The 24996-nt window shown below is 41.2% G+C and overlaps 1 protein-coding gene across 2 annotated transcripts in view; it reads right to left on the reverse strand.

Moving 5' to 3' along the window:
• The window catches only part of CDH23 (cadherin related 23), a 1802240-nt gene that overhangs the window by 321569 nt on the left and 1455675 nt on the right, over nucleotides 1-24996 (reverse strand). For both annotated transcript variants that reach the window (XM_073685852.1, XM_073685853.1), the window contains exons 31-36: nucleotides 14315-14703; nucleotides 12727-12828; nucleotides 5902-6051; nucleotides 5326-5454; nucleotides 2438-2566; nucleotides 1836-2063 (exon numbers count right to left, since the gene is read on the reverse strand). In XM_073685852.1, the coding sequence (XP_073541953.1) occupies nucleotides 1836-2063; nucleotides 2438-2566; nucleotides 5326-5454; nucleotides 5902-6051; nucleotides 12727-12828; nucleotides 14315-14703 (1127 nt within the window). The remainder of the gene's footprint in view (nucleotides 1-1835; nucleotides 2064-2437; nucleotides 2567-5325; nucleotides 5455-5901; nucleotides 6052-12726; nucleotides 12829-14314; nucleotides 14704-24996) is intronic.

Genomic DNA, 24996 nt, shown 5'->3' on the forward strand with positions numbered 1-24996 from the left:
TACTTCAGCCTGGCTCTCCTTTGCTTCTCATTGATGAAAGGCTTTTTTTCTAGCTTTACATGACTTGAGGCCTGCCTCTAGGAGCCTATTACGAACTGTTCTTTCCGCGCACTTCACCCCAGCTGCCATTTGCCATTCCTTTTGTAGGTCACTTGATGTCATCCTGCGGTTGCTGAGTGACATTCGAATAAGATGACGGTCATCCCGGTCATTGGAGAGTCGCTTTCGCCCTCTGCCGGTCTGTAGCTTTGTTGTCCCCAATGTCTGCTGCTTGACCTTGTTGTAATGGACTGCCGTCTTCAAAATTTTAAGGATGGAGGCAACATGACGCTCACTGTATCCCTCTGCTAGTAAAGCCAGAATTGAGCCCTTCTTTTCCTCATTCAAGACTTTTCTTTTCAACTCCTTTGGCATGGTTAAAAGTTATTTTTTCATCAAATTACTTTTGGGCTATTCCTAGCACTTGTTTTGCCATCCAGCCTGTCCTATTGCAAGAGGATTGTGAAGACCACAGCAGTGTTTTTTATACTTTCCCTTGTTACATAAGATTTGGTTCCGGTGATCACCTAATCAGAAGCACATTAAGTAGAATGAGGTGGACTTTGGTTGGAATTCAACTGACACTGGAACGGAATGGCTGTCAGCCAAGTGGATTTTTGGAAAACTGTGCAGTGGTCTCTTAATTTTTGCCAGAGCTGTATATATAAATGGTTATATATTTATAAAAGCTTCTGTACCAAAATTTGACACATAGGTAAAAGAGGCTCTTCTTAAAGTGTTATTTCAGCGCTCTATGACCTATTGCTCTTTAGATATCCACTGAAAAAATGGAATACAAAGGAAAATAGTAATTGACAACCAAACAACTGGGCCAATCTGCCCCAAATTTTGCACATTCCTAAATCAAGCACTTCAGAAGGTTTTCCACCAGGTTTCAGCTCTCTTAAACATACTGTTATTGACATATTCACCAAAAATGTAATACAAATGCGTTCTCTGTCTAAAAAACAGAACATGTACCATAAGTAAATATTAATTTACGGCCAAGCCAGGGAGCCAACATTCCCCAAATTTAGAGGCATTCAGAAAAAAGATGGAATACAATAGCAAATATAAATTTACGGCCAAATGATGGACCTAAACTGCGCTACATTTGACATATAGGTAAATTAGGTGCTTCTATAAGTTTTAGGCCAGGTTCAGCTCTCTCGAAGCTACCATTCTTGTGGTATTTGCCAGAAAGAAAATGAAACACCAACGCAAATATTTATTTAAAGGCAAACGACTGGACTAATCTGACACAAATTTGACACTTAGGTAAATTAGCTACTTTGAAAGGTTTTACACTTGGTTTCATCCCTTTATGACTGGCTTCATGTAAGTATCAAACAAAGTTTTTAACTATACACAGTTAAATAAAGTAGACCGATGCAAAACAGGGTAATTTTACTAATATACCTATACACACACATGGTCCTTATATGCAAATGTTCCCATTCAGATTTTTCCAGACAGTAGTATGTATGAGTCAGGTTTTGTTTTCCTTCACAGATGTTAGACTTACAAAATCCATCTATATACTACTCCTTTGCTCTCATCCAGTAAACAGGAAAACATGTTTTTTCAAAAATGTTTTTTTTACATAACAGTGAAACCATCCCTCCACCTTACCATCCCCCTAGACTGATGATCAATAAGTCTATTGAATACCACTTTATTCACTAACATTTAATTATCAGAATTATGTACATTCAAAACAAAAATGCAAGTTCTTCCCAGCAGCCCTGTGTAAAATAGAAATATATTACTGTGCAGAATACAGGAATGGCACTTACTGATAAAGCAGGGTTTCCTTCATCTTCTACAACAACCATGAGGCGATAGAAACTCTGTTTTTCACGGTCAGGAGGAGATGGACGAGTGGCAATTTCACCTGTGAGCCTGTCCATGCGGAAAATTAAGTCCTCATTGCCTTGTGTAATGTAATAAGAGAGGACACTGTTCAGTCCTTTGTCCCTGTCTGTCGCTGTCACTCTAATAACTGATGTTCCCCCTCCAACATTCTACAAACACGGGGTAAAAAAAATTATATCATGGTTACCAATGTAACAACATCACCACCAACAACACACATGCTAATAATTTATGTGTTGTCGTATAGGTACATCGAATAGATGAAATGTGCACATAACAAAATAAAATCTGTTTCCTCCATCATTGGCCAAGAAATGGAGGAGAAGGTGACATGGAAGACAAGCTCATACTAATAAAGTAGAAGACCACAATGGAAGGTAGTTCAGTATAGTTTTGATACTGTTATTAAAATGAATATGCTGAATTTACCCATTTCCTAACAAATCTCAGTCATTGTGTTCCTTTTTTTCTTTTACTACATAATACTTTTTTTTATATAGAGTTAAAGAACTAAAACACGTACCTCAAACACACTGACATTATATCCAATAGGGCTGTCAATAACTGGTGGGTTGTCATTCACATCCACAACATTCACTGTTAATGTAAAATCGGTTTTTCGAGGTGGAGAGCCCTTGTCAGACGCCTGGATCTGAAATATAATCAATTTTAACATTACGTACATTCTTACTAAAAATAAGAGATTCATGTAACTGGTTTATAGACTGATTTTAAAATGTCAAAATTGTTTCTAGCGCTTTAAACGAGAGGATTGTTTGAAATACAAATTCGCTGTCTTTTCCATAAGAGTTCGATTTGCGGTGAATAAATCTGTGCGAATCTAAATACTAGAAATGAGAGAGAGAGATGAGAGAGAGGATAGAGAGAAGAGAGAGATTTCAATATGATATGTATATTCCTCTTACCCAGTGGAATCTGGAGATGGAAACCAACTCTGTTGTACAAGCTGCCAGTCCTGACCTCGACTGTTCCCGATGGGAACCCTGATCTTTGATTGACCACCAATGTATAAGGTATGATAAACCACTAGATGTCACATCTGCAGGACATCATAGGAGGAGGCCTGGAAGACCACTTAAAATGGCATTAGCCCCCTCACTGATACTTTAGCAGTGTGTGAAATGATGCCAGGCATTATATATATTTTTTTCGAACTGCGAATCAAATATCAAAGTGTTTGAATTCACGTGGAACCATGAGTTCAGGAAATCTGATTTCAACTCAAACCTCCACTGATCTATCCACTCATCTCTATCTAGCACTTATAACCTGTGTCCTAGGCATGACGTGCATGCAGTGTATGTGGTGCTTTCTCCAATATAAGTAAATAGGACTCCAGTGCCTACTGTACAGAAGATCCATGGAATCCGATTCTCAGGCATGATGGCTTCCATCCTATGACTAATCAAATATCAAAGGTGACAAAATATATACAATACTGATAAAAAGTTTTAGTCCATTGTGGAAAATATGATGCAAAGTAAAAAATGTTATTAAAAATAGAAGTGGTAATAGTTTATTTTTTCTCTGGAATCAAATTGCAAACTGTTCGAATTTGTGGGGACCTACAAAATCAGCAAATTCAACTCGAAGTCAATTCTAACCGGATTGATCTTCTTGTCTCTAGCAGCAGGTGCTTGGACTGATGAGTCAAAATTTGAAATAATTTTCTATAACAGAAGGAATTTTTGTTCACCTAAGGGCTGGAGAGTGGTACAATACTGAAACACCAAACAGTCACTTCCATTAAAGGGAATCTGTCACATGGATCTGCAGGTAAATAACGTTTCAACCCCTTGTAGCTGGATTGCTGGAGCAGGAGCTACAGGTAGACAATGTAGTTATACTCTCCTTGTAACTCGCTTCCATGTCCGTGTGACCTCTGGCTTGGTGAATCCACCTCACCAGGTGAGCCCTAACAACTACATCCACAGAAAATCTGTGGTTAGTTCTCCAAGCTGTTTGGGCAACTTCCCTGCCGAGTTTCTTTAAAACCTGTCTGCAAGTGTACCTAGAAGAATTGATGCTATTATTAAAGCAAAAAGTGGCCACACCAAATACTGATTTTATTTAAGGTTTCTCTTTTGTTAATTTCCGTTGCATTTTTTTTAATTGATAAAAATAAATTATTAACACTTCTATTTTTGAAAGCATTCTTACTTTGCAGCGTTTTTTCATACAGAAATTTAATCTAAACTTTTGCACAGTGCTGTATTTCAATACATGTTTGTTTCTTGGACTATTTCTGTTGTCTACCACAATAGCATAGTTTTTCAATGATTACTGCATTCCCATACATGCATTTCCTTTCTGGCGCCTGTAGGGATGATTGCTTACCGAAAGGTAATGTGGTACAGTATGTATGCTTCTTAGGCTACATTAACACATCCGTGGACACATCCGTGTGCACTTACCTATAGAGTTTCATTGAACCATACACATATAAGTTTTAAAAATGGATCTGTTTCCAGTCTGTGAGGCTTAAAGCATGTCCTATTTTCAACCGTTTTGCCGATCAGTCTCAGCTATGAAAGCCTATGGGAAGACCCGAATGAAACACGAAAGACAGACTTGTTCTTCAGTGTTCCATCCGAGTTTCATCCATTTTTAATGAATATATTAAGAGTCAAGTATGGATGAAAAAGTTCCTAAAATCTACTTCTGCAGTGACAAGAAGGAATGAGAAAAACACCTGAGAAGAAATTGGTCCTTTACCCTTGACAGTAACACTCACACGGAAGTGTACATGTAGCCTAATACCAAACATTTCTCAATAATATCATTAAATAAAAAAAATAAAAAAACATATATATATATATATATATATATATATATATATATATATATATACAGTATATGTTCAGACTTGTTCCAATCAGTTTGAAATTATCTTTATTTTTCCTTAAAAAAAAATCTCGATTAGGGCAGGTGCACACGACCATTTTCTCTCCATCAGAAAAAATGGTCTGGTTATTCTAATCAGACTTTGATCAGAGTTTGAACAGAGCGTGACCGGAGTGGCATCAGTATTTCTTGGAAGTGGAAAGAGAAAAAAAGATTCTTCTCCACTTAGGCAGCTGTGAAAATTGGACCACATTAGGATCACATTTGAGTGCGGTCCGATGTTTTTCACAGAACCACATACTTGCATTGCTGATTTTGATCTGACCCTCAGATCAGAAGTGGACTTGTCTCCTATCTTTTCCTCGGACGGCTTGGTCTGTAGCAAAAAATCAGACGTGCACAGACCATACACCATCATGGGTACGAGTGGTATCCAGAATAATCGGTCATGTTCATAAGCCCTTTAAGCAATGCTAGAAAAGACTGCATTGACACCCTTAGTGAAATATATAATATATCAGGATTTGGACATTTTGCCATCATTACCCTTAATGAATGCACTTCTTGTAGTTCTCTGTCCAGTGGATTCACAAGGAAAACTTCACCATAGGTATCATTCGTAATGCGGATCTCAAAAAGTCTGTCTATATTTCCACTGACTATAGAGAAAGACACCTATAAAAAATAGCAAGGAAATATGTTATCTTAACGATAAATCACAGAATTTCATGAGTTGGCGCATTCTCGGTAAAACCTGGAGAGACTCGATGGACTTGAAACTAAAACTCCCAATTTGCACATGTTATAAAATTTTGCCTGTACTGTGCAATACTAGGTTTTAGGTAGTATGTTGAACAGATACATACACAGCGAGTTTACCAACCAGGTTTTACAGGTAGAAAATCCATTGCCTATTACAGTAGCGGCGGTGTGATTGAGATTTAATGACGAATCTGCAGGGTAAATTACATGGCACTGTGGATGTAAAGCTTCCACTATGCCAATTTATACTGTGAATGTTGCCACAGAATTGTAAAGGGTAAAACTTTGCAGCATTTCCTCAATTTAATCCACAGCTGACCTGTGGTCACATACTCTTAAAGTTGCATATAAAATACTTACTTGCCCATTGGCTCCTGCATCAGGGTCTCTGGCCAAGACTAGAGCTATTCTTCTCCCCGTTGGACAATCCTCGGCCACACTCACTACTGACTCTGATGTTGGATCAAATCCGGGACTATTGTCATTCTCATCTAAAACAGCAATTTGAACCTGTGAAACCAAATGGCAAGTATGATTAAAATATATATATACAATTAAAGCGGGCTAAACAGTGACGAAAAATATACTCATTAATACCATTGTATAAAGTAATATTTTGATTTCTGAGTAAACAACTATTTTTAAAAAGATCTATATTGGACTCTGTACTTACTTTTTTTTTATAGAGGCCAATAAAAAAGCTGTGTTTTTCTTGTTAACTATTTAAAGAGAACTTGACAGCCGATACATGCTAGCCAATCCGTGGGTAGCCTGTATCAGGCACTGGCTATATGATCTCAGCCAGGTGTGTTTGACTCTGAAATGCTGCCATGTTTCAGAGAAAAACATACTTTAAAAGTCTTCTCCCCTCCCACTGCCCTTGAGTGACAGGTCTCTCTACCTGTATGCGAATATGGTAGGTTACTTACTACACTACTGTGGCAGATCGGTGCACAAGTAGGGTCCAACCCCAGAGCAACAAGATGAAAAACTCAAGATGACTGAATACATTTTGAGAATTTAATAGTAGAAAAATTAGTACAAAACAAACGTTTCGGTTCTACCTGTATGCGCACAACACATACACACATACAAACCTGTCACTTCAGGGCATCGGGAGGGAAAAAGGCTTGGACACACCTTCTCATTTAAAGATTTTTCTGTATTTTCATGACTATGAAAATTGTACATTCACACTCAAAGCATCAAAACTCTGAATTAACACATGTGGAATTATAAACTTAACAAAAAAGTGTGAAACAACTGAAAATATGTCTTATATTCTAGGTTCTTCAAAGTAGCCACCTTTTGCTTTGATGACTGCTTTGCACACTCTTGGCATTCTCTTGATGAGCTTCAAGAGGTAGTCACCGGAAATGGTTTTCACTTCACAGGTGTGCCCTGTCAGGTTTAACAAGTGGGATTTCTTGCCTTATAAATGGGGTTGGGACCATCAGTTGTGTTGTGCAGAAGTCTGGTAGATACACAGCTGATAGTCCTACTGAATAGACTGTTAGAATTTGCATTATGGCAAGAAAAAAGCAGTTAAGTAAAGAAAAACGAGTGGCCATCATTACTTTAAGAAATGAAGGTCAGTCAGTCCGAAAAATTGGGCAAACTTTGAAAGTGTCCCCAAGTGCAGTTGCAAAAACCATCAAACGCTACAAAGAAACTGGCTCACATGAGGACCGCGCCAGGAAAGGAAGACCAAGAGTCACCTCTGCTTCTGAGGATAAGTTTATCCGAGTCACCAGCCTCTGAAATCGCAGGTTAACAGCAGCTCAGATTAGAGACCAGGTCAATGCCACACAGAGTTCTAGCAGCAGACACATCTCTTCAACAACTGTTAAGAGGAGACTTTGTGCAGCAGGCCTTCATGGTAAAATAGCTGCTAGGAAACCACTGCTAAGAACAGGCAACAAGCAGAAGAGATTTGTTTGGGCTAAAGAACACAAGGAATGGACATTAGACCAGTGGAAATCTGTGCTTTGGTCTGATGAGTCCAAATTTAAAATCTTTGGTTCCAACCACCGTGTCTTTGTGCGACGCAGAAAAGGTGAACGGATGGACTCTACATGCCTGGTTCCCACCGTGAAGCATGGAGGAGGAGGTGTGATGGTGTGGGGGTGCTTTGCTGGTGACCCTGTTGGGGATTTATTCAAAATTGAAGGCATACTGAACCTGCATGGCTACCACAGCATCTTGCAGCGGCATGCTATTCCATCTGGTTTGCGTTTAGTTGGACCATCATTTACTTTTCAACAGGACAATGACCCCAAACACACCTCCAGGCTGTGTAAGGGCTATTTGACCTGGAAGGAGAGTGATGGGGTGCTACGCTAGATGACCTGGCCTCCACAGTCACCAGACCTGAACCGAATCGAGATGGTCTGGGGTGAGCTGGACCGCAGAGTGAAGGCAAAAGGGCCAACAAGTGCTAAGCATCTCTGGGAACTCCTTCAAGATTGTTGGAAGACCATTTCCGGTGACTACCTCTTGAAGCTCATCAAGAGAATGCCAAGAGTGTGCAAAGCAGTCATCAAAGCAAAAGGTGGCTACTTTGAAGAACCTAGAATATAAGACATATTTTCAGTTGTTTCACACTTTTTTGTTAAGTATATAATTCCACATGTGTTAATTCATAGTTTTGATGCCTTCAGTGTGAATGTACAATTTTCATAGTCAAGAAAATACAGAAAAATCTTTAAATGAGAATGTGTGTCCAAACTTTTGGTCTGTACTGTATGTTTTAAAAGATGAGTCAAACACATCTGGCTAAGATAATCCAGCCAGTGCCTGATATCTTCTGCCCAATTCGTGAGCATCTATCAGCTGACAGATTCACTTTAAACTTAATTATGGCAATTTTTAGCCATTACATCCCTATTATCTTTACATGGAGTTTAAAGGAAGATCAATTAATAATATATCCTTACATGGTAAAAAATTATAAAACTGGAAAGCATGTGTCCTTACCTTTTTACATGATCTTTAGGGCTCATTCACACATCCGTGTTGCATGTACGTGCTCTAATCATTTTTTTTTCACGGACACCAAACATACTGATTATATTCTATGCTGCTATGCACATGTCCGTGTTTTTACGGCAGCATGGTTGAAAAGGGCCAATACAAGTGTATGGGTCCGTGAAAAATACATGCAACACACGGATGGCATAAGAGTGCAGTCCATGTGCCGTCCATATTTAATGATGCAAAGTATAGGAGAATCTTTGTCATTTATTTATTCATTTATTCAACAGTGAAAAACACTGATGACACTGATGGTAAAACCGAACACATTGACCAAACACTGATGACACACTGATGGTAAAAACTGACTCATGGACCATAAACTGATGACACTGATGGTAAAAATGGACACAAGGACCAAACACTGATGACACACTGATGGTAAAAACTGACACATGGACCAAAAACTGATGACACTGATGGTAAAAATGGAGACATGGACCAAACACTGATGACACACTGATGGTAAAAACGTACATACGGACTGTAAACTGATGACACACTGATGGTAAAAATGGACACACGGACCAAACACTGATGACACAATGATGAAAAACAGACACACGGACTGTACACTGATGACACACTGATAGTAAAAATGGACATACGGACCAAACACTGATGGTAGAAACAGACATACGGACCAAACACTAATGACACAGTAATGGTAAAAATGGACATACAGACCAAACACTGATGACACACTGACCCAAAACACTGATCACACTTGCACCATTTTTCACACACATCTTAAACAGGAACATGTGAATGAGACCTCATAAGAGACACCAGATTTCTTTAATCTGCTACCCTTTATTATTCATTATTCTGATATTTCACCAGAAATAGCCCCCCAGGTGCAGCCCGTAATGAACCAATTGTGCTGTATAGAAGGGCTTGTTGTGTTAAAAGCAGGAAAGGCAGTCATTCACAATTAACACACAATTATATAATGAAATGTAAGGAAAGACAAACCCATGGAGAGGAAGGTGAATCTGCAACATTCATTATAACTACATCCTAAAGGAAATGGTAGGGAGCATGGGGATAAAGTTATTGTTTGCTATGAGCTGGCATTCAGCGTCTTATTGTTACCTCTACCTTCTGTGTAGGTCAGGGAGAATATTCTGACCCTATTGCAATGTAATAATGTGCAGATCCTTCTTACTATTTTCCACACTTGGGCTGATGCAGAGAATTTTCTGCTTATATTATTAATCTAATTTTACCAAAGGTTCTTCTTACTTTAAAAATATAGAAGAAAATAAAGAAGATTGTAATAAAGATATACAAATGTTTTACTATCATAAGCCATACAACTACCAAGTATTTTTATTATAATGTAATGTTTTTCCTTGTATCGAATTTATCACCAGCTTGAACAACGTAAGATTCACAAATTAATAGCTCTCTTAGACCTGATGAGGCTGGTGTAACAAATTGAAATATCTGTCAATATGGATGTTTAATTCTGATGTTTAAATCACCGGGTTTGTCCAGCAGTATGAAGAGCAATGCTACAGATCCACCTTGCTATTACTTCTATTTTACTAATATGTTGAAAGTAGCTGCAAGGCCCATACACTATCCGGATCTCTTGATGCTTCAGCTGATATAATGTTCTGATGCCCGATGAGTCTCTGTGCAGTCTGAATGTGACATCAGCAATGATCTGCTATCCGGGCTGGGCTCTCCTTCGCCCCTAAATTAGCATGCTTAAATTACCTTCTCTATGCATGCTGGGTATTGAAGTAGATATTGCCACATACTGATATACAGTACAGACCAAAAGTTTGGACACACCTTCTCATTTAAAGATTTTTCTGTATTTTCATGACTATGAAAATTGTACATTCACACTGAAGGCATCAAAACTATGAATTAACACATGTGGAATTATATACTTAACAAAAAAGTGTGAAACAACTGAAAATATGTCTTATATTCTAGGTTCTTCAAAGTAGCCACCTTTTGCTTTGATGACTGCTTTACACACTCTTGGCATTCTCTTGATGAGCTTCAAGAGGTAGTCACCGCAAATGGTTTTCACTTCACAGGTGTGCCCTGTCAGGTTTAATAAGTGGGATTTCTTGCCTTATAAATGGGGTTGGGACCATCAGTTGTGTTGTGCAGAAGTCAGGTGGATACACAGCTGATAGTCCTACTGAATAGACTGTTAGAATTTGTATTATGGAAAGAAAAAAACAGCTAAGTAAAGAAAAACGAGTGGCCATCATTACTTTAAGAAATGAAGGTCAGTCACTGCGAAAAATTGGGAAAACTTTGAAAGTGTCCCCAAGTGCAGTTGCAAAAACCATCAAGCGCTACAAAGAAACTGGCTCACATGAGGACCGCCCCAGGAAAGGAAGACTAAGAGTCACCTCTGCTTCTGAGGATAAGTTTATCCGAGTCACCAGGCTCAGAAATCGCAGGTTAACAGCAGCTCAGATTAGAGACCAGGTCAATGCCACACAGAGTTCTAGCAGCAGACACATCTCTTCAACAACTGTTAAGAGGAGACTTTGTGCAGCAGGCCTACATGGTAAAATAGCTGCTAGGAAACCACTGCTAAGGACAGGCAACAAGCAGAAGAGACTTGTTTGGGCTAAAGAACACAAGGAATGGACATTAGACCAGTGGAAATCTGTGTTTTGGTCTGATGAGTCCAAATTTGAGATCTTTGGTTCCAACCACCGTGTCTTTGTGCGACGCAGAAAAGGTGAACGGATGGACTCTACATACCTGGTTCCCACCATGAAGCATGGAGGAGGAGGTGTGATGGTGTGAGGGTGCTTTGCTGGTGACACTGTTGGGGATTTATTCAAATTTGAAGGCATACTGAACCAGCATGGCTACCACAGCATCTTGCAGCGGCATGCTATTCCATCCGGTTTGCGTTTAGTTGGACCATCATTTATTTTTCAACAGGACAGTGACCTCAAACACACCTCCAGGCTGTGTAAGGGCTATTTGACCAAGAGGTAGAGTGATCGGGTGCTACGCCAGATGACCTGGCCTCCACAGTCACCAGACCTGAACCCAATCGAGATGGTTTGGGGTGAGCTGGACCGCAGAGTGAAGGCCAAAGGGCCAACAAGTGCTAAGCATCTCTGGGAACTCCTTCAAGATTGTTGGAAGACCATTTCCAGTGACTACCTCTTGAAGCTCATTAAGAGAAAGCCAAGAGTGTGCAAAGCAGTAATCAAATCAAAAGGTGGCTACTTTGAAGAACCTAGAATATAAGACATATTTTCAGTTGTTTCACACTTTTTTGTTAAGTATATAATTCCACATGTGCTAATTCATAGTTTTGATGCCTTCAGTGTGAATGTACAATTTTCATAGTCATGAAAATACAGAAAAACCTTTAAATGAGAAGGTGTGTCCAAACTTTTGGTCTGTACTGTATACAACATTAAACTACCACAATTACTATATCATAGATGTTGAACAAACTTCAATATACCCTGAACTCCAGTACCTTATTTCTAAAAATAAAAAAGGACAATGAAAAAACATATATTAAATTTAGATACTGAACTTTTTTTTACTCAGATTTTGATTAAAGGGAATCAACCAAGTTTTGCAACTCCATCTGAGGGCAGCATAATTTAGGGAAAGAGACACTGATTCCAGTGATATGTCACTTACTATGCTGCTTGCTGCAGTTTTGATAAAATCACTGTTTTGTCAGCAGCAGATCTAACAGAGTTCTCTGAATGCTAGGGTCTGCATATCCCCACCCATATCACTGACTGGCAACTTTCTGCTCATGTACAGTGTACGCAGAAATCTGCCAATCAGTGGTGGGGTGCGGTTATGCAGAGCTCATAAATATGGAGGATTACCTGGCAGCAGGTTTACTAGTCCTCTAGTGATAATCTCCTGCTAATAAAACACTGTCTGATCAAAAGTGCAACAAGCTGCCCAGTAAGTGATACATCGCTGGAATCTGGGTCTCTGTCCCTATATTATGCTGCTCTCAGACTAGGTTACAAAAACCTGGTGACAGATTACTTTTAAATTGCCAAAGTTAAATTGTGTTCATCTTGAGCAGCATTAATACAGCAGGGAAACAGCTCATTCTATATATTCAGTATATGCATATTTAAAGTCCAATGTTAATATGTAATGAATAATTTGTCAGCTCACCACAGTGGTCTCCAGCTTGGGTCCTCCATCATCTGCTACTACGGTTAAGGAATAAAAGTCTCCCTTCTCTCGATCCACTAAGCCTTTCACAGTTATTGTCCCCTGTAATTATGACAAATAAGTAAAAAATGCAATCAGAATGATAGGGTTGTGGTAGAATTTTACTAAAGTCTTTAACTCATAAGTAAAAATTATTAGTATTTGCAATGATATAATAAATGTTTTCATTATTATAACAAACTGGTTCACCTAAAAATTACTGGGAAGTTTTGTGTCGCTGCACTGAAAACCTCATGTTCCAAAGTGCGGCGGCTATGTGTCACAGGTCAGTGGTAGTTACTGACTACTGTACTTAGTGGAATTCCTAAGGACTCGTGCAGATGACCGTAGTGTCAGTCCGAGTGCGATCCGTCAAAACATCAGATCACACTCGGACCAATGTTATTCAATGAGGCTGTGGACCGAGTGGTTCAAGGGAAAAAAAAAATCACAGCATGCATGATTTGCCTCCGATTGGATGGCACTTGCACATTCATGTCTATGGGTCCGTGGAAACCATCAGACCGCATTCAGATGACATCCGGGTGTTTCCCGATTTTCACAGACAGACTGAATGGAAAAAAAACTTTTTTTTAAATTCTCCACATCAAAGAAAAATGGATCCCACTCTGATCAGAGTGTGATTAGCATAATTGGACCATTTATCTCGGATGGAGAACATACGGTCCTTTGCACCTGCCCTAAGGGTAAGAGCTTCATTTTCTCAGCAAACTTTCATGAGGAGTCACTTGCACAGGTATTTTTTCTGCACAGCAAAATTATCCCACTGCTATCTTTTTGTTGGAGGCTTAAGGGCACACTCGACACCTTGGCACTACATGTGGCACCACCACACACAGTGGGCCTGCTTGCCCCTTTTCCTGTAATAGTTATACCTACGGGCATTCCCCCTGCAGTATGTCCCACTAGAAACAACTTTTCTGGTATCGGCTTTATGCACCCGATGGGTTAGAGAATTTTGTTGGGGAGAACTGTAATATAGTAATCATAGCCAAGGACCCTATTATGTGCCACTGATTTTACAAGAATCCTTCCTCCCATGTTTTTTTGCACTGTCACATGGCATAATCATGGCATACAAATAGGTGAGAATTTAGCTTAGGCCACGGCCCCACTATCAGTATTCGGTCAGTATTTTTTCTCAGGAGTGGGAGACAAAACCAAGTGAGGAACAATCAGAGAAAAGGTATAATAGAAACAAGTCACCAATTCTGCATTTATCACCCACTCCTGATTTTGGTTCCCACTCTTGAGAAAAAATACTGACCGAATAATGATCAAATACTGATAGTGGGGCCCTGGCCTTACAGTGCATTCTGTATCGACATATAGCTAAAGCAAATTCTTGAAAGAAGGCAACAAAACCTAGGCATGTCTTGATGATCTGCTTTCTGGAGTACCCATTACAAAGTCTAGTATAAAGTCCTACATGGTTTAAATTCATCACAATAACATACTGTAAAACTTCCCAGGCTCTAGCTCATTATATGGCCCTAGCAACAAATTATGGTAATGAACATCTACTTACTGTGATTTTATCGATTTTGAAAAGAGCCAAAGCTTGTGCATTTGTGTTCTGGTCAAATCGATAAGTGAGCTGGTTTAAGTTATCAATCGATCGAGCCTGTACACGAACCACTTCAGTGCCGGTGGCAATGTTCTCTACAATCACTGCCTCGTATCTGCTGCTTGTGAACTGAACAACTTCATCAGGTTCATTCATCAAAGTAACATAGATAGAGCAGAAACCACGGTTGTATGGCGGAGCTTGATCAGTGGCTGACACATTCATAGTGTAGCTTGTCTTAGTCTCATAGTCAAGGTAATCGATCGTGGTCAGCAGGCCGGTGCTTCCATCAATCTCAAACTTTCCATCAGAACCTGAAAGTAAGTTGTACACCACTAGTCCACCATCACCTGCAGGGAATCAATACAGGGTCTTTAGGTGCAGTACCAATAAACATGATTTACTCAGGATATCTTCACATGTAATTATGGTTTGGATATTTGGTGTAGCTATGTAGAGGTGTAAGTTAAAGCTCCCGGGTTTCGGTACCTAAATATGTAACAGGGTCCTCCACCTCACACACTTATTCGTCCAAGCAGTAAATTGTCACATGTAGATGGCAACAAATCAAACATATAGATAAAGCATGATCACGACTAGTGTTGAGCGATACCTTCCGATATCAGGAAATATCGGATCGGATTGGATCGGGCCGATACCCAAAAAGTATCGGATATCGCCGATTCCGATACCGGAAACCAATGCAAGTCAATGGGACACAAATATCGGAATGAAAATAAACCCTTTCTTTCCTTGTAGGTTAATTCTACATGAAGGAAAACAACTAACAATAATGTAGAATGTATTGGGGAGGTGGTTGCCCAAATCGATGGGAACAGTGCTCACAGTGAAACATGAAAAGCCGGCAATTCAGCAGCGGCATACACCGGTACCCTACAATTTAGAACAGAAAGAATAGAGCTTCACACATATATTAGATAGATAGAAACATGTCAGTCACATATATATGAAGTACAGTGCCAGTGTTGGTTACTGTACTTGTCATTTAGTGTTAAAGGATTTATTTAAAAAAATATTAGTGTTTTCATGCACCGTCTCTTTAAAAAAGCCGGCCGGCAATTCAGCAGCGGTACCAGACAATTTATAACAGAAAGATAGAGCATCACACATAGATTAGATACATAGAAACATGTCAGTCACATATATAAGAAGTACAGTGACAGTGTTGCTTACTGTACTTGTCATTTAGTGTAATGGATTTATTTAAAAAAATATTAGTGTTTTCATGCACTGTCTCTTTAAAAAAGCCGGCCGGCAATTCAGCATCGGTACCCGACAATTTACAACAGAAATAATAGAGCATCACACATAGATTAAATAGATAGAAACATGTCAGTCACATATATATGAAGTACAGTGACAGTGTTGGTTACTGTACTTGTCATTTAGTGTTAAAATAAAGGATTTATTAAAAAAAAAATTGGCGTGGGGTTCCCCGTAATTTTAGTCTATAGCGGAGGTTAAGCAGACGGCTGGGGCAGATGTTTGAAGCCTGGGAAGAGGCTTGCGCTCCTCAGTGTCTGGCTGTGACGGCATCCAGATGAGCCGACAATGAACTCAGCTCACCTCATGCACGTCACTGACAGCGTGGGAGAATTCTCCTGCGCATGCGGTGAGCGTGAGAGACTCGGCTCATCGGGATGCCGTCACAGCCTGACACTGAGGAGCGCAAGCATGCCTGCGCTTCTCAGTGTCTGCGGGATGACAGGCTGGATGGCAGCGTTCTGCTGCGGTCCAGCCTGTCATCTCGATGTAGCAGAGCTGAAGCTGTTCTGGGAACCATGGAAAGGTAAGGATGATGTTGGTTTATTATTTTTCTTTTATTGCAGGAGATCGTTGGCTTCAGCTGGAATGGGAGTGATGGTAAGTATGGTTTAATTTAGAACAATAAAGAATTGTGTCTTTATTTCAATTAAAGGACTTTATTCTGGGTGTTTGTGTTTTTTTTTAAATACTTTACTAGAAATTCATGGCGGTCATGTCTAATATTGGCGTGACCCCATGAATTTCGGGCTTAGGGCCAGCTGATAATACCAAGCTGGCCCTAACCCCTTTATTACCCAGTGAGCCACCGCACCAGGGCCCTGGATGAGTTGGGTAAAGCGTCAGAAGATGGCGCTTCTCTGAACGCGCCATTTTCCAGGGAAGCTGCGGACTGCAATTTGCAGCGGGGGGGCCCAGAAAGCTTGGGCCTCCCTGCGCTGTAGATTCCAGTTCCCAGCTGCCTAGTTGTACCTGGCTGGACACAAAAATAGGGCGAAGCCCCACGTATTTTTTTTTTTAAATTATTTCATGAAATTCATGAAATAATTAAGAAAAAAAAGGCTTCCCTATATTGTTGTGTCCGGCCAGGTACAAATAGGCAGCTGGTGGTTGGGGGCAGCCCGTTCCTGCCTGCTGTACCTGGCTGGACACATATATAGTGCGAAGCCCCACATCAATTTTTTTTTAATTATTTCATGAATTTCCTGAAATAATTAAAAAAAAATTGACGTGGGGCTTCGCACTATATTTGTGTCCAGCCAGGTACAGCAGACAGGAACGGGCTGCCGCCAACCACCAGCTGCCTATTTGAACCTGGTTGGACACAACAATATAGGGAAGCCCTTTTTTTCTTAATTATTTCATGAATTTCATGAAATAATTTAAAAAAAAAATACGTGGGGCTTCGCCCTATTTTTGTGTCCATCCAGGTACAACTAGGCAGCTGGGGCTGGAATCTGCAGCGCAGGGAGGCACAAGCTTTCTGCCCCCCCCCCGCTGCAAATTGCAGTCCGCAGCCACCCCGGAAAATGGCGCGTTCATAGAAGTGCCATTTTCTGGCGCTGTACCCAACTCGTCCAGGGCCCTGGTGCGGTGGCTCACTGGGTAATAAAGGGGTTAGGGCCAGCTTGGTATTATCAGCTGGCCCTAAGCCTGAAATTCATGGGGTCATGCCAATATTAGACATGACCGCCAAGAATTTCTAGTAAAGTATTTAAAAAAAACACAACACCCAGAATAAAGTCCTTTAATTGAAATAAACACACAATTCTTTATTGTTCTAAATTAAACCATACCTACCATCATGCCCATTCCAGCTGAAGCCAACGATCTCCTGCAATAAAAGAAAAATAATAAACCAACATCATCCTTACCTTTCGATGGTTCCCAGGACAGCTCCAGCTCTGCTACATCGAGAGGACAGGCTGGATCGCAGCAGAAAGCTGCCATCCAGCCTGTCATCCTGCAGACACTGAGAAGCGCAGGCATGCTTGCGCTCCTCAGTGTCAGGCTGTGACAGCATCCAGATGAGCCAAGTCTGTCACGCTCACCGCATGCGCAGGAGAATTCTCCCACGCTGTCAGTGACGTGCATGAGGTGAGCTGAATTCATTGTCGGCTCATCGGGATGCCGTCACAGCCAGACACTGAGGAGCGCAAGCATGCCTGCGCTTCTCAGTGTCTGCGGGATGACAGGCTGGATGGCAGCTTTCTGCTGCGATCCAGCCTGTCATGTGAATGTAGCAGAGCTGAAGCTGTCCTGGGAACCATGGAAAGGTAAGGAAGATGTTGCTTTATTATTTTACTTTTCTTGCAGGAGATCGTTGGCTTCAGCTGGAATGGGCGTGATGGTAAGTAGAGTTTAATTTAGAACAATAAAGAATTGTGTGTTTATTTCAATTAAAGGACTTTATTCTGGGTGTTGTGTTTTTTTTTAAATACTTTACTAGAAATTCATGGCGGTCATGTCTAATATTGGCATGACCCCTTGTATGTCGGGCTTAGGGCCAGAGGATAATACAAAGTTGGCCCTAACCCCTTTATTACCCAGTGAGCCACCGCACCAGGGCCCTGGATGAGCTGGATACAGCGCCAGAACATGGCGCTTCTATGAACGCAACATTTTCTGGTGTGGCTGCGGACTGCAGTTCGCAGCAGGGGGGGCCCACAAATCTTGGGCCACCCTGCGCTGTGGATTCCAGTCCCCAGCTGCTTAGTTGTACCTGGTTGGACACAAAAATAGGGCGAAGCCCCACGTATTTTTTTTTTAAAACTTATTTCATGAAATTCATGAAATAATTAAAAAAAAGGGCTTCCCTATATTGTTGTGTCCGGCCAGGTACAAATAGGCAGCTGGGAGTTGGGGGCAGCCCGTTCCTGGATTCTGTATCTGTGACTGGCATACAAAAATATGGCAAAGCCCACATCAAAATTTTTGGTAAGAATTAATTAAAAAATAAATAATAATTTAGGGACTGCATCTTTATTAACCCCTCAAGTGTCATTTAGTGTTAAAATAAAGGATTTATTAAAAAAATTGCCGTGGGATCCCCCATAATTTTAGTCTGTAGCGGAGGTTAAGCAGACAGCTGGGGCAGATGTTTGAAGCCTGGGAAGGGGGTAATACCCACGGAGCTTCCCAGGCTACTAATATCAGCCCCCAGCTGAATACCTAGCCTTTACTAGCTATTAAAATGGGAGACCCTCCCAAAAAAATGACGTGGGGTCCTCCCTATTTTAATAGCTAGCAAAGGCTAGGCAGACAGCTGGGGGCTGATATTAATAGCCCAGGAAGGATGCCATGAATATTGGCCCCCTCCCAGGCTAGAAACACCAGCCGTCAGCCGCCCCAGAAATGGCGCATCCATAGGATGCGCCAATTCTGGAACTTAGCCTCGCTCTTCCACGCTGCCCTGGTGCGGTGGCAGAGGGTAATAGTGGTGGGGTTCATGTCAGCGCCAGCTGCCATGAAGCCCAGGTTAGTAATGATGGGCGTCTATAAGACGCCCCCATTACTAACCTACAAAGTGTTAAAAAGAAAAAACACACACTACACCCAGAAAAAAATAATTTATTTGAAATAAAACACACCATTTTATTTAATTCTTAGTTTACTAAAAAAAAAATAGTTACCTGTCCACGTTCCTGCGCTGATCTCCCAAGCACAGCTGTCACATCTGGAGATGGTGACAGCTGTGCATGGCTGCTGTAAGCTCACACTGCCGGGAACACGTCCGCTCCCGGCAGCGGGAGCCACTGACTGAGGTCACCGGAGTGCATTCAGTCAGCGCAGCTCCGGAGACCTCCTTTACGGCACTGCTGTACCGTGGGAATTTCTCACGGTACAGCAGGCCCGTAAAGCAGATCACCGGAGCAGCGCTGCCTGAACTCCGGCGAATGACGGGCTGCTTTACGGCCCCATCATTCTAGCGGCGGCAGCGGTTCAGAGCGGTCACATTCTATGTGGCTGCTCTAAACTGGAGATCTTCGTGGGACACTCGTGGACTACTACGAAGGGGTAAGGATAAGGTTGTGGTTTATTATTTTATATTTTATTACAGGAGATCGATGGCTTCGGGGAATTAGGTGTCTAGGTGAGTATAGGTGTAGTTTTTTATTTTTTACTTTATTTTAGGTGGCGATCGGCGGGGACAAGTAATGTATGAACTAATTTATTTTAGGTAACCACTGGCCACCAATGACATGTATTTAAAATTTATTGGGGACACAGTAGGGCAATTTAAATAGCAGGATCAGGCTGATGGGAACTACTGCTCCCATCGAGCAGATCCTGCTGGCACGAGTGGACGGGGGACAGACATAGGCCGATGGGAGTAGTAGTGTCACATCGGCCTATGTCTGTCTGCACGCACACACCAATCATGACGGGCTGATGGTCTGGGAGGTGAGGCTGACCTGTGCGGCCGTAGGAAAGTTCATGTGAGTTCATGCAATGCAGTCAAGCATGAACTCACATGAACCCTCCGAGGGCACCGCGGCGACTTCAAATGAACAGCTGATCGGCATCACCTGATACCTCAGCTGTTCATTTGAAATAACCGGCGGGAAAGCGCAGCACAGAACGGGAAAGCCGGCGGTAAAGTCTTTTCATTGCCGGCTTCCCCGCCCGGGTCCTTCGCTCCCCGCTCCTTGGTGCTGTGCTCCCCGTCCGGTCCTAACTTACGATCGGGATGGGAGGTGGCGAGGGGAGTGGAGGATCAGGGTGGGAGGCTGCGGGGAAGCGAGTATGGGGCTGAGTGATTGTTTAAAAGCCGGCGGGCGGTAACAAGCCGCCGGCTTTTAAACAATCAGGAGAATTCTCGCACGCTGGGATGGTATTCTGATGACAGTCTGGATCGCAGCTGAGCGCTGACATCCAGCTTGTCATCCTTCAGAGACACTGCAGAGCGCAGGCATTATGGAAATTTCCGATTCCAGTATCCGATATTGTAAAAATATCGGAACTCAGTATCGGAACTCCGATACCGCGAATATTGGCCGATACCCGATATTACAGTATCGGAATGCTCAACACTAATCACGACCAAACAATAGCACATTATTGTAAAAATACAAATCGTTGTTAGAAATTTATATAGCTTAAAACATATAAAAATAATGCATAAAATGAATCCACGCAGCAAGAAAAAAAAGCAGACCACCAAAAGCCCCAGAAAAAAAAATGCTAAAGTAAGAGTCCAGGATAAAAATAAAAAGTCAGAGAAATTAATCGAAGGCAAGTAAGTATCCTATCTTAGGCCCCCTTCACATGTCCGTGTTTGCAGTACGTGTGGTTGTAAGGGAGTGACAGAGACTGTTGTGTTCCTGCTCCTGAAGACAACAATTGTGTAGTGTGATTAGTGTCATGCGGTTTATACACGTATTGTGAAATATGATGTGTGAATAGTTCCATCCGTCTTAGAAGTGCAATGTAAGCAATGCATAGTGTTATTATAGGTACTGATGCTGCTGTGTGGGAACTGTAAAGGTAAAGCCTAAGGTAACTCAGGTATAGGGAAAGCATAGGAAAGAATTTAAGTTAGTACATAATGTAGGAAATAGTTAATACTTGGTACTAGCCCACAATTTGGGGGGAGCTAGTGGATCAAAAAGGGAATGACTTCCTCGTTTAGTCAGTTAGTTATTGAAAGTGTATCTTGGAGGCAAGGTCAAGTTCAACTGGCAGTGGGCTGAAAGCACAATAGTAGAAAATCATTCTGGTGGTCTTAGGTCATACAAAACTCCCATGGGACATTCCTGCAACATCCGGAGCTCAAGGCTCAAGTCGGGAGCTATGGAGAGCGCCAACAATCCTTCTGTATTGCATAAAATGGACGTGGCAGATCTTGGGAATACTGCGGTGCCGGATGGGAAATCCCTAGGCCTAAGAGGACCTGTTAAAGTAAAGAAAGTTTGAGCTAAACATAAGAAAATGATTGAAATGTACTGTGTTGATTGAGCAAGGACCAGAGGTTGCTGTGCCCAATGCTGCGTGTTAAAAGCTGATGTACTTGAACTGTCCAGTAAAGTTGAACTTGTTAAAACAAACCGCGTGTCCCCTGCTGTGTGTGCGGCTGGTCCTGGAACTGAGAACGTGGAGACAGCGAAGGCCTCCGGCCTACAAGTGAGTACGCAGCACAGCACTTATGGACTGGGACACAATTTGATTTAGAAAGTGCTGGGGTGTTATAGAGCAGCAGCTTGCCCACGGCTACCATCTTGGGCACCTTATATGGCATCCATGTTTTTCATGGATACCACATGTACCCATTATGGCAGCACGGTGGCTCAGTGGTTAGTACTGCTGCCTTGCAGCGCTTGGGTCCTGGGTTCAAATTCAATCACAGACAACATCTGCAAGGAGTTTTGTATCTTCTCCCCATGTTTACATGGGTTTCCTCCGGGTTCTCCAGTTTCCTCCCACACTCCAAAGACATACTGATAGGGAATCTAGATTGTGAGCCCTAATGGGAACAGTTCCAATGTGTGTAAAGCACTGTCGAATTAATGGCGCTATGTAAGTGAGTAACATAAATAAATAAAAATCTATGGTACTGCACACATGATCGTGTGTCTGTGCAAACCACACGAAGACATGTCTGCTTTTTACCAGCATGGATGACAAGGGACAATACAAGTCTATGGGTCCATGTAAAACATGTACAACACATGGATGGCATCCATGTGCCGTCTGTCCGCTGTATGTGTTTAACATTGCAAAGTATATGAGATGCTTTGGAATTGATTTTTCTGAAGCCATACCAGAAATAAAGGCACACTGATGACACATTGATGGCTCACTGATCCAAAACACTGAATGTATGAATTCCAGTACTGGTATTATACACTGCGTGCAGAATTATTAGGCAAGTTGTATTTTAGAGGATTATTTTTATTATTGATCAACAACTATGTTCTCAATCAACCGAAAAGACTCTGAACAGTACAACAATGTACCACAATACCAGAGTCTGCTAGATCTTTCTGAAGGTCTTTTGCAGTCAACTAGGGGTTCTGATTTGCCTTTCTACCGATCCTACGAGAAGCTGTCACTGAAATTTAGCTTTGTCTTCCTCACCTTATCTTGACCTCCACTGTTTGGGTTAATATTCAACTGAACCTAATAATTTATGCAGGCTTCTGGGTTCAGAGCCGGATATGTAAGGGAGTTCCTTATATTTTTTCACATACCATAACTAAGGCTTCTTGCTGAAACGCGTTAGTTGTGTTTAATGTATTTCTCATGGTGGCCAGTGCATTCATGCAGCTTTTAATAATGGAATAATTAAGATGCTGTTTTAATTTGTACAAAAGGGCTCGCAAAGCTATAATTTTTTCCATCGCTGGAGAGTTGCTCATTTCTTCTTTATGTCTGGATATACACTGTGTGCAGAATTATTAGGCAAGTTGCATTTTAGAGGATTATTTTTATTATTGATCACCAACTATGTTCTCAATCAACTGAAAAGACTCATAAATATCCAAGCTTAATATTTTTGGAAGTTGGAGTGTTTTTTTTTAGATTTGGCTATCTTAGGAGGATATCTGTTTGTGCAGGTAACTATTACTGTGCAGAATTATTAGGCAACTTAATAAAAAACAAATATAATCCCATCTCACTTGTTTATTTTTACCAGGTAAACCAATATCAGTGCACAAAATTTAGAAATAAACATTTTTGACATGCAAAAACCTTTCTTTATGATGACACTCAACAGCCTTCCATCCATAGATTCTGTCAGTTGCTTGATCTGTTTTCGATCAACATTGAGTGCAGCAGTCACCACAGCCTCCCAGACACTGTTCTGAGAGGTGTACTGTTTTCCCTCCCTGTAGATCTCACATTTTATGATGGACCACAGGTTCTCTATGGGGTTCAGATCAGGTGAACAAGGGGGCCATGTCATTATTTTTTCTTCTTTTAGACCTTTACTGGCCAGCCACACTGTGGAGTAGTTGGATGCATGTGATGGAGCATTGTCCTGCATGAAAATCATGTTTTTCTTGAACGATACCGACTTCTTCCTGTACCACTGCTTGAAGAAGTTGTCTTCCAGAAACTGGCAGTAGGTCTGGGAGTTGAGCTTCACTCCATCCTCAACCCGAAAAGGTCCCACAAGTTCATCTTTGATGATACCAGCCCATACTAGTACCCCACCTCCACCTTGCTGGCATCTGAGTCGAAGTGGAGCTCTCTGCCCTTTACTGGCCCATCAAGAGTCACTCTCATTTCATCAGTCCATAAAACCTTTGAAAAATCAGTCTTAAGATATTTCTTGGCCCATTCTTGACGTTTTATCTTATGCTTCTTGTTCAAAGGTGGTCGTTTTTCAGCCTTCCTTACCTTGGCCATGTCCCTGAGTATCGCACACCTTGTGCTTTTTGATACTCCAGTAACGTTGCAGCTCTGAAATATGGCAAAACTGGTGGTGAATGGCATCTTGGCAGCTTCACGCTTGATTTTCCTCAATTCATGGGCAGTTATTTTGCGCCTTTTTTGGCCAACACGCTTCTTGCGACCCTGTTGGCTATTTGCCATGAAACGCTTGATTGTTCGGTGATCACGCTTCAAAAGTATGGAAATTTCAAGACTGCTGCATCCCTGTGCAAGACATCTCACAATTTTGGACTTTTCAGAGCCCATCAAATCTCTCTTCTGACCCATTTTGCCAAAGGAAAGGAAGTTGCCTAATAATTAAGCACACCTTATATCGGATGTTGATGTCATTAGTCAACACCCCTCCTCATTACAGAGATGCACATCACCAGAGTTACTTAATTGGTAGTTGGCTCTCAAGCCTATGCAGCTTGGAGTAGGACAACATGTATAAAAAGTATCATGTGATCAAAATATGCATTTGCCTAATAATTCTGCACACAGTGCACGTATGTGTAAAGGGGGCATTAAGCAGTTTTTGCACTGCTGGTTTTTTTGGGCTCACTCAGGGCTTGAAGTCTGGATGCAATTGACATAATCTTACTGTAAATTATGGGCTTTTTACACACTTTTTTTCAGTAATTTTATAAGCTTGATAAAAAAAAATAAAGAAAAAAAAGCAGCTTATGAATGCCAAGAAGTTTTGCAAGCATTTTGATTGTTTTTTTATCTTGAAAATTAATTTTTCTTGGTATTTCTTAAATCATAATGAGAAGCATAAGAAAATGTCGCAAAAGGAAAAAAATATTTCCGCAGCATGCTGTGTCTTGGAAAAAAAAAATTCCACCAATCCGAAAAATGCCAGAAATGCCTCTAATCAATACTGTTTATCTGATGTACTTAATATTTTTATTATAGATTTTAATTTAACATCTGTCCACAGTGTTGTGGCCCAAAAAAAGCAAATGCTGAGTATGGCACAA

The sequence above is a fragment of the Phyllobates terribilis genome, unplaced genomic scaffold, assembly GCF_046119375.1.
Source record: "Phyllobates terribilis strain yellow unplaced genomic scaffold, ASM4611937v1 Scaffold_5__5_contigs__length_657084704, whole genome shotgun sequence".
In the NCBI taxonomy this organism is placed as follows: domain Eukaryota; kingdom Metazoa; phylum Chordata; class Amphibia; order Anura; family Dendrobatidae; genus Phyllobates; species Phyllobates terribilis.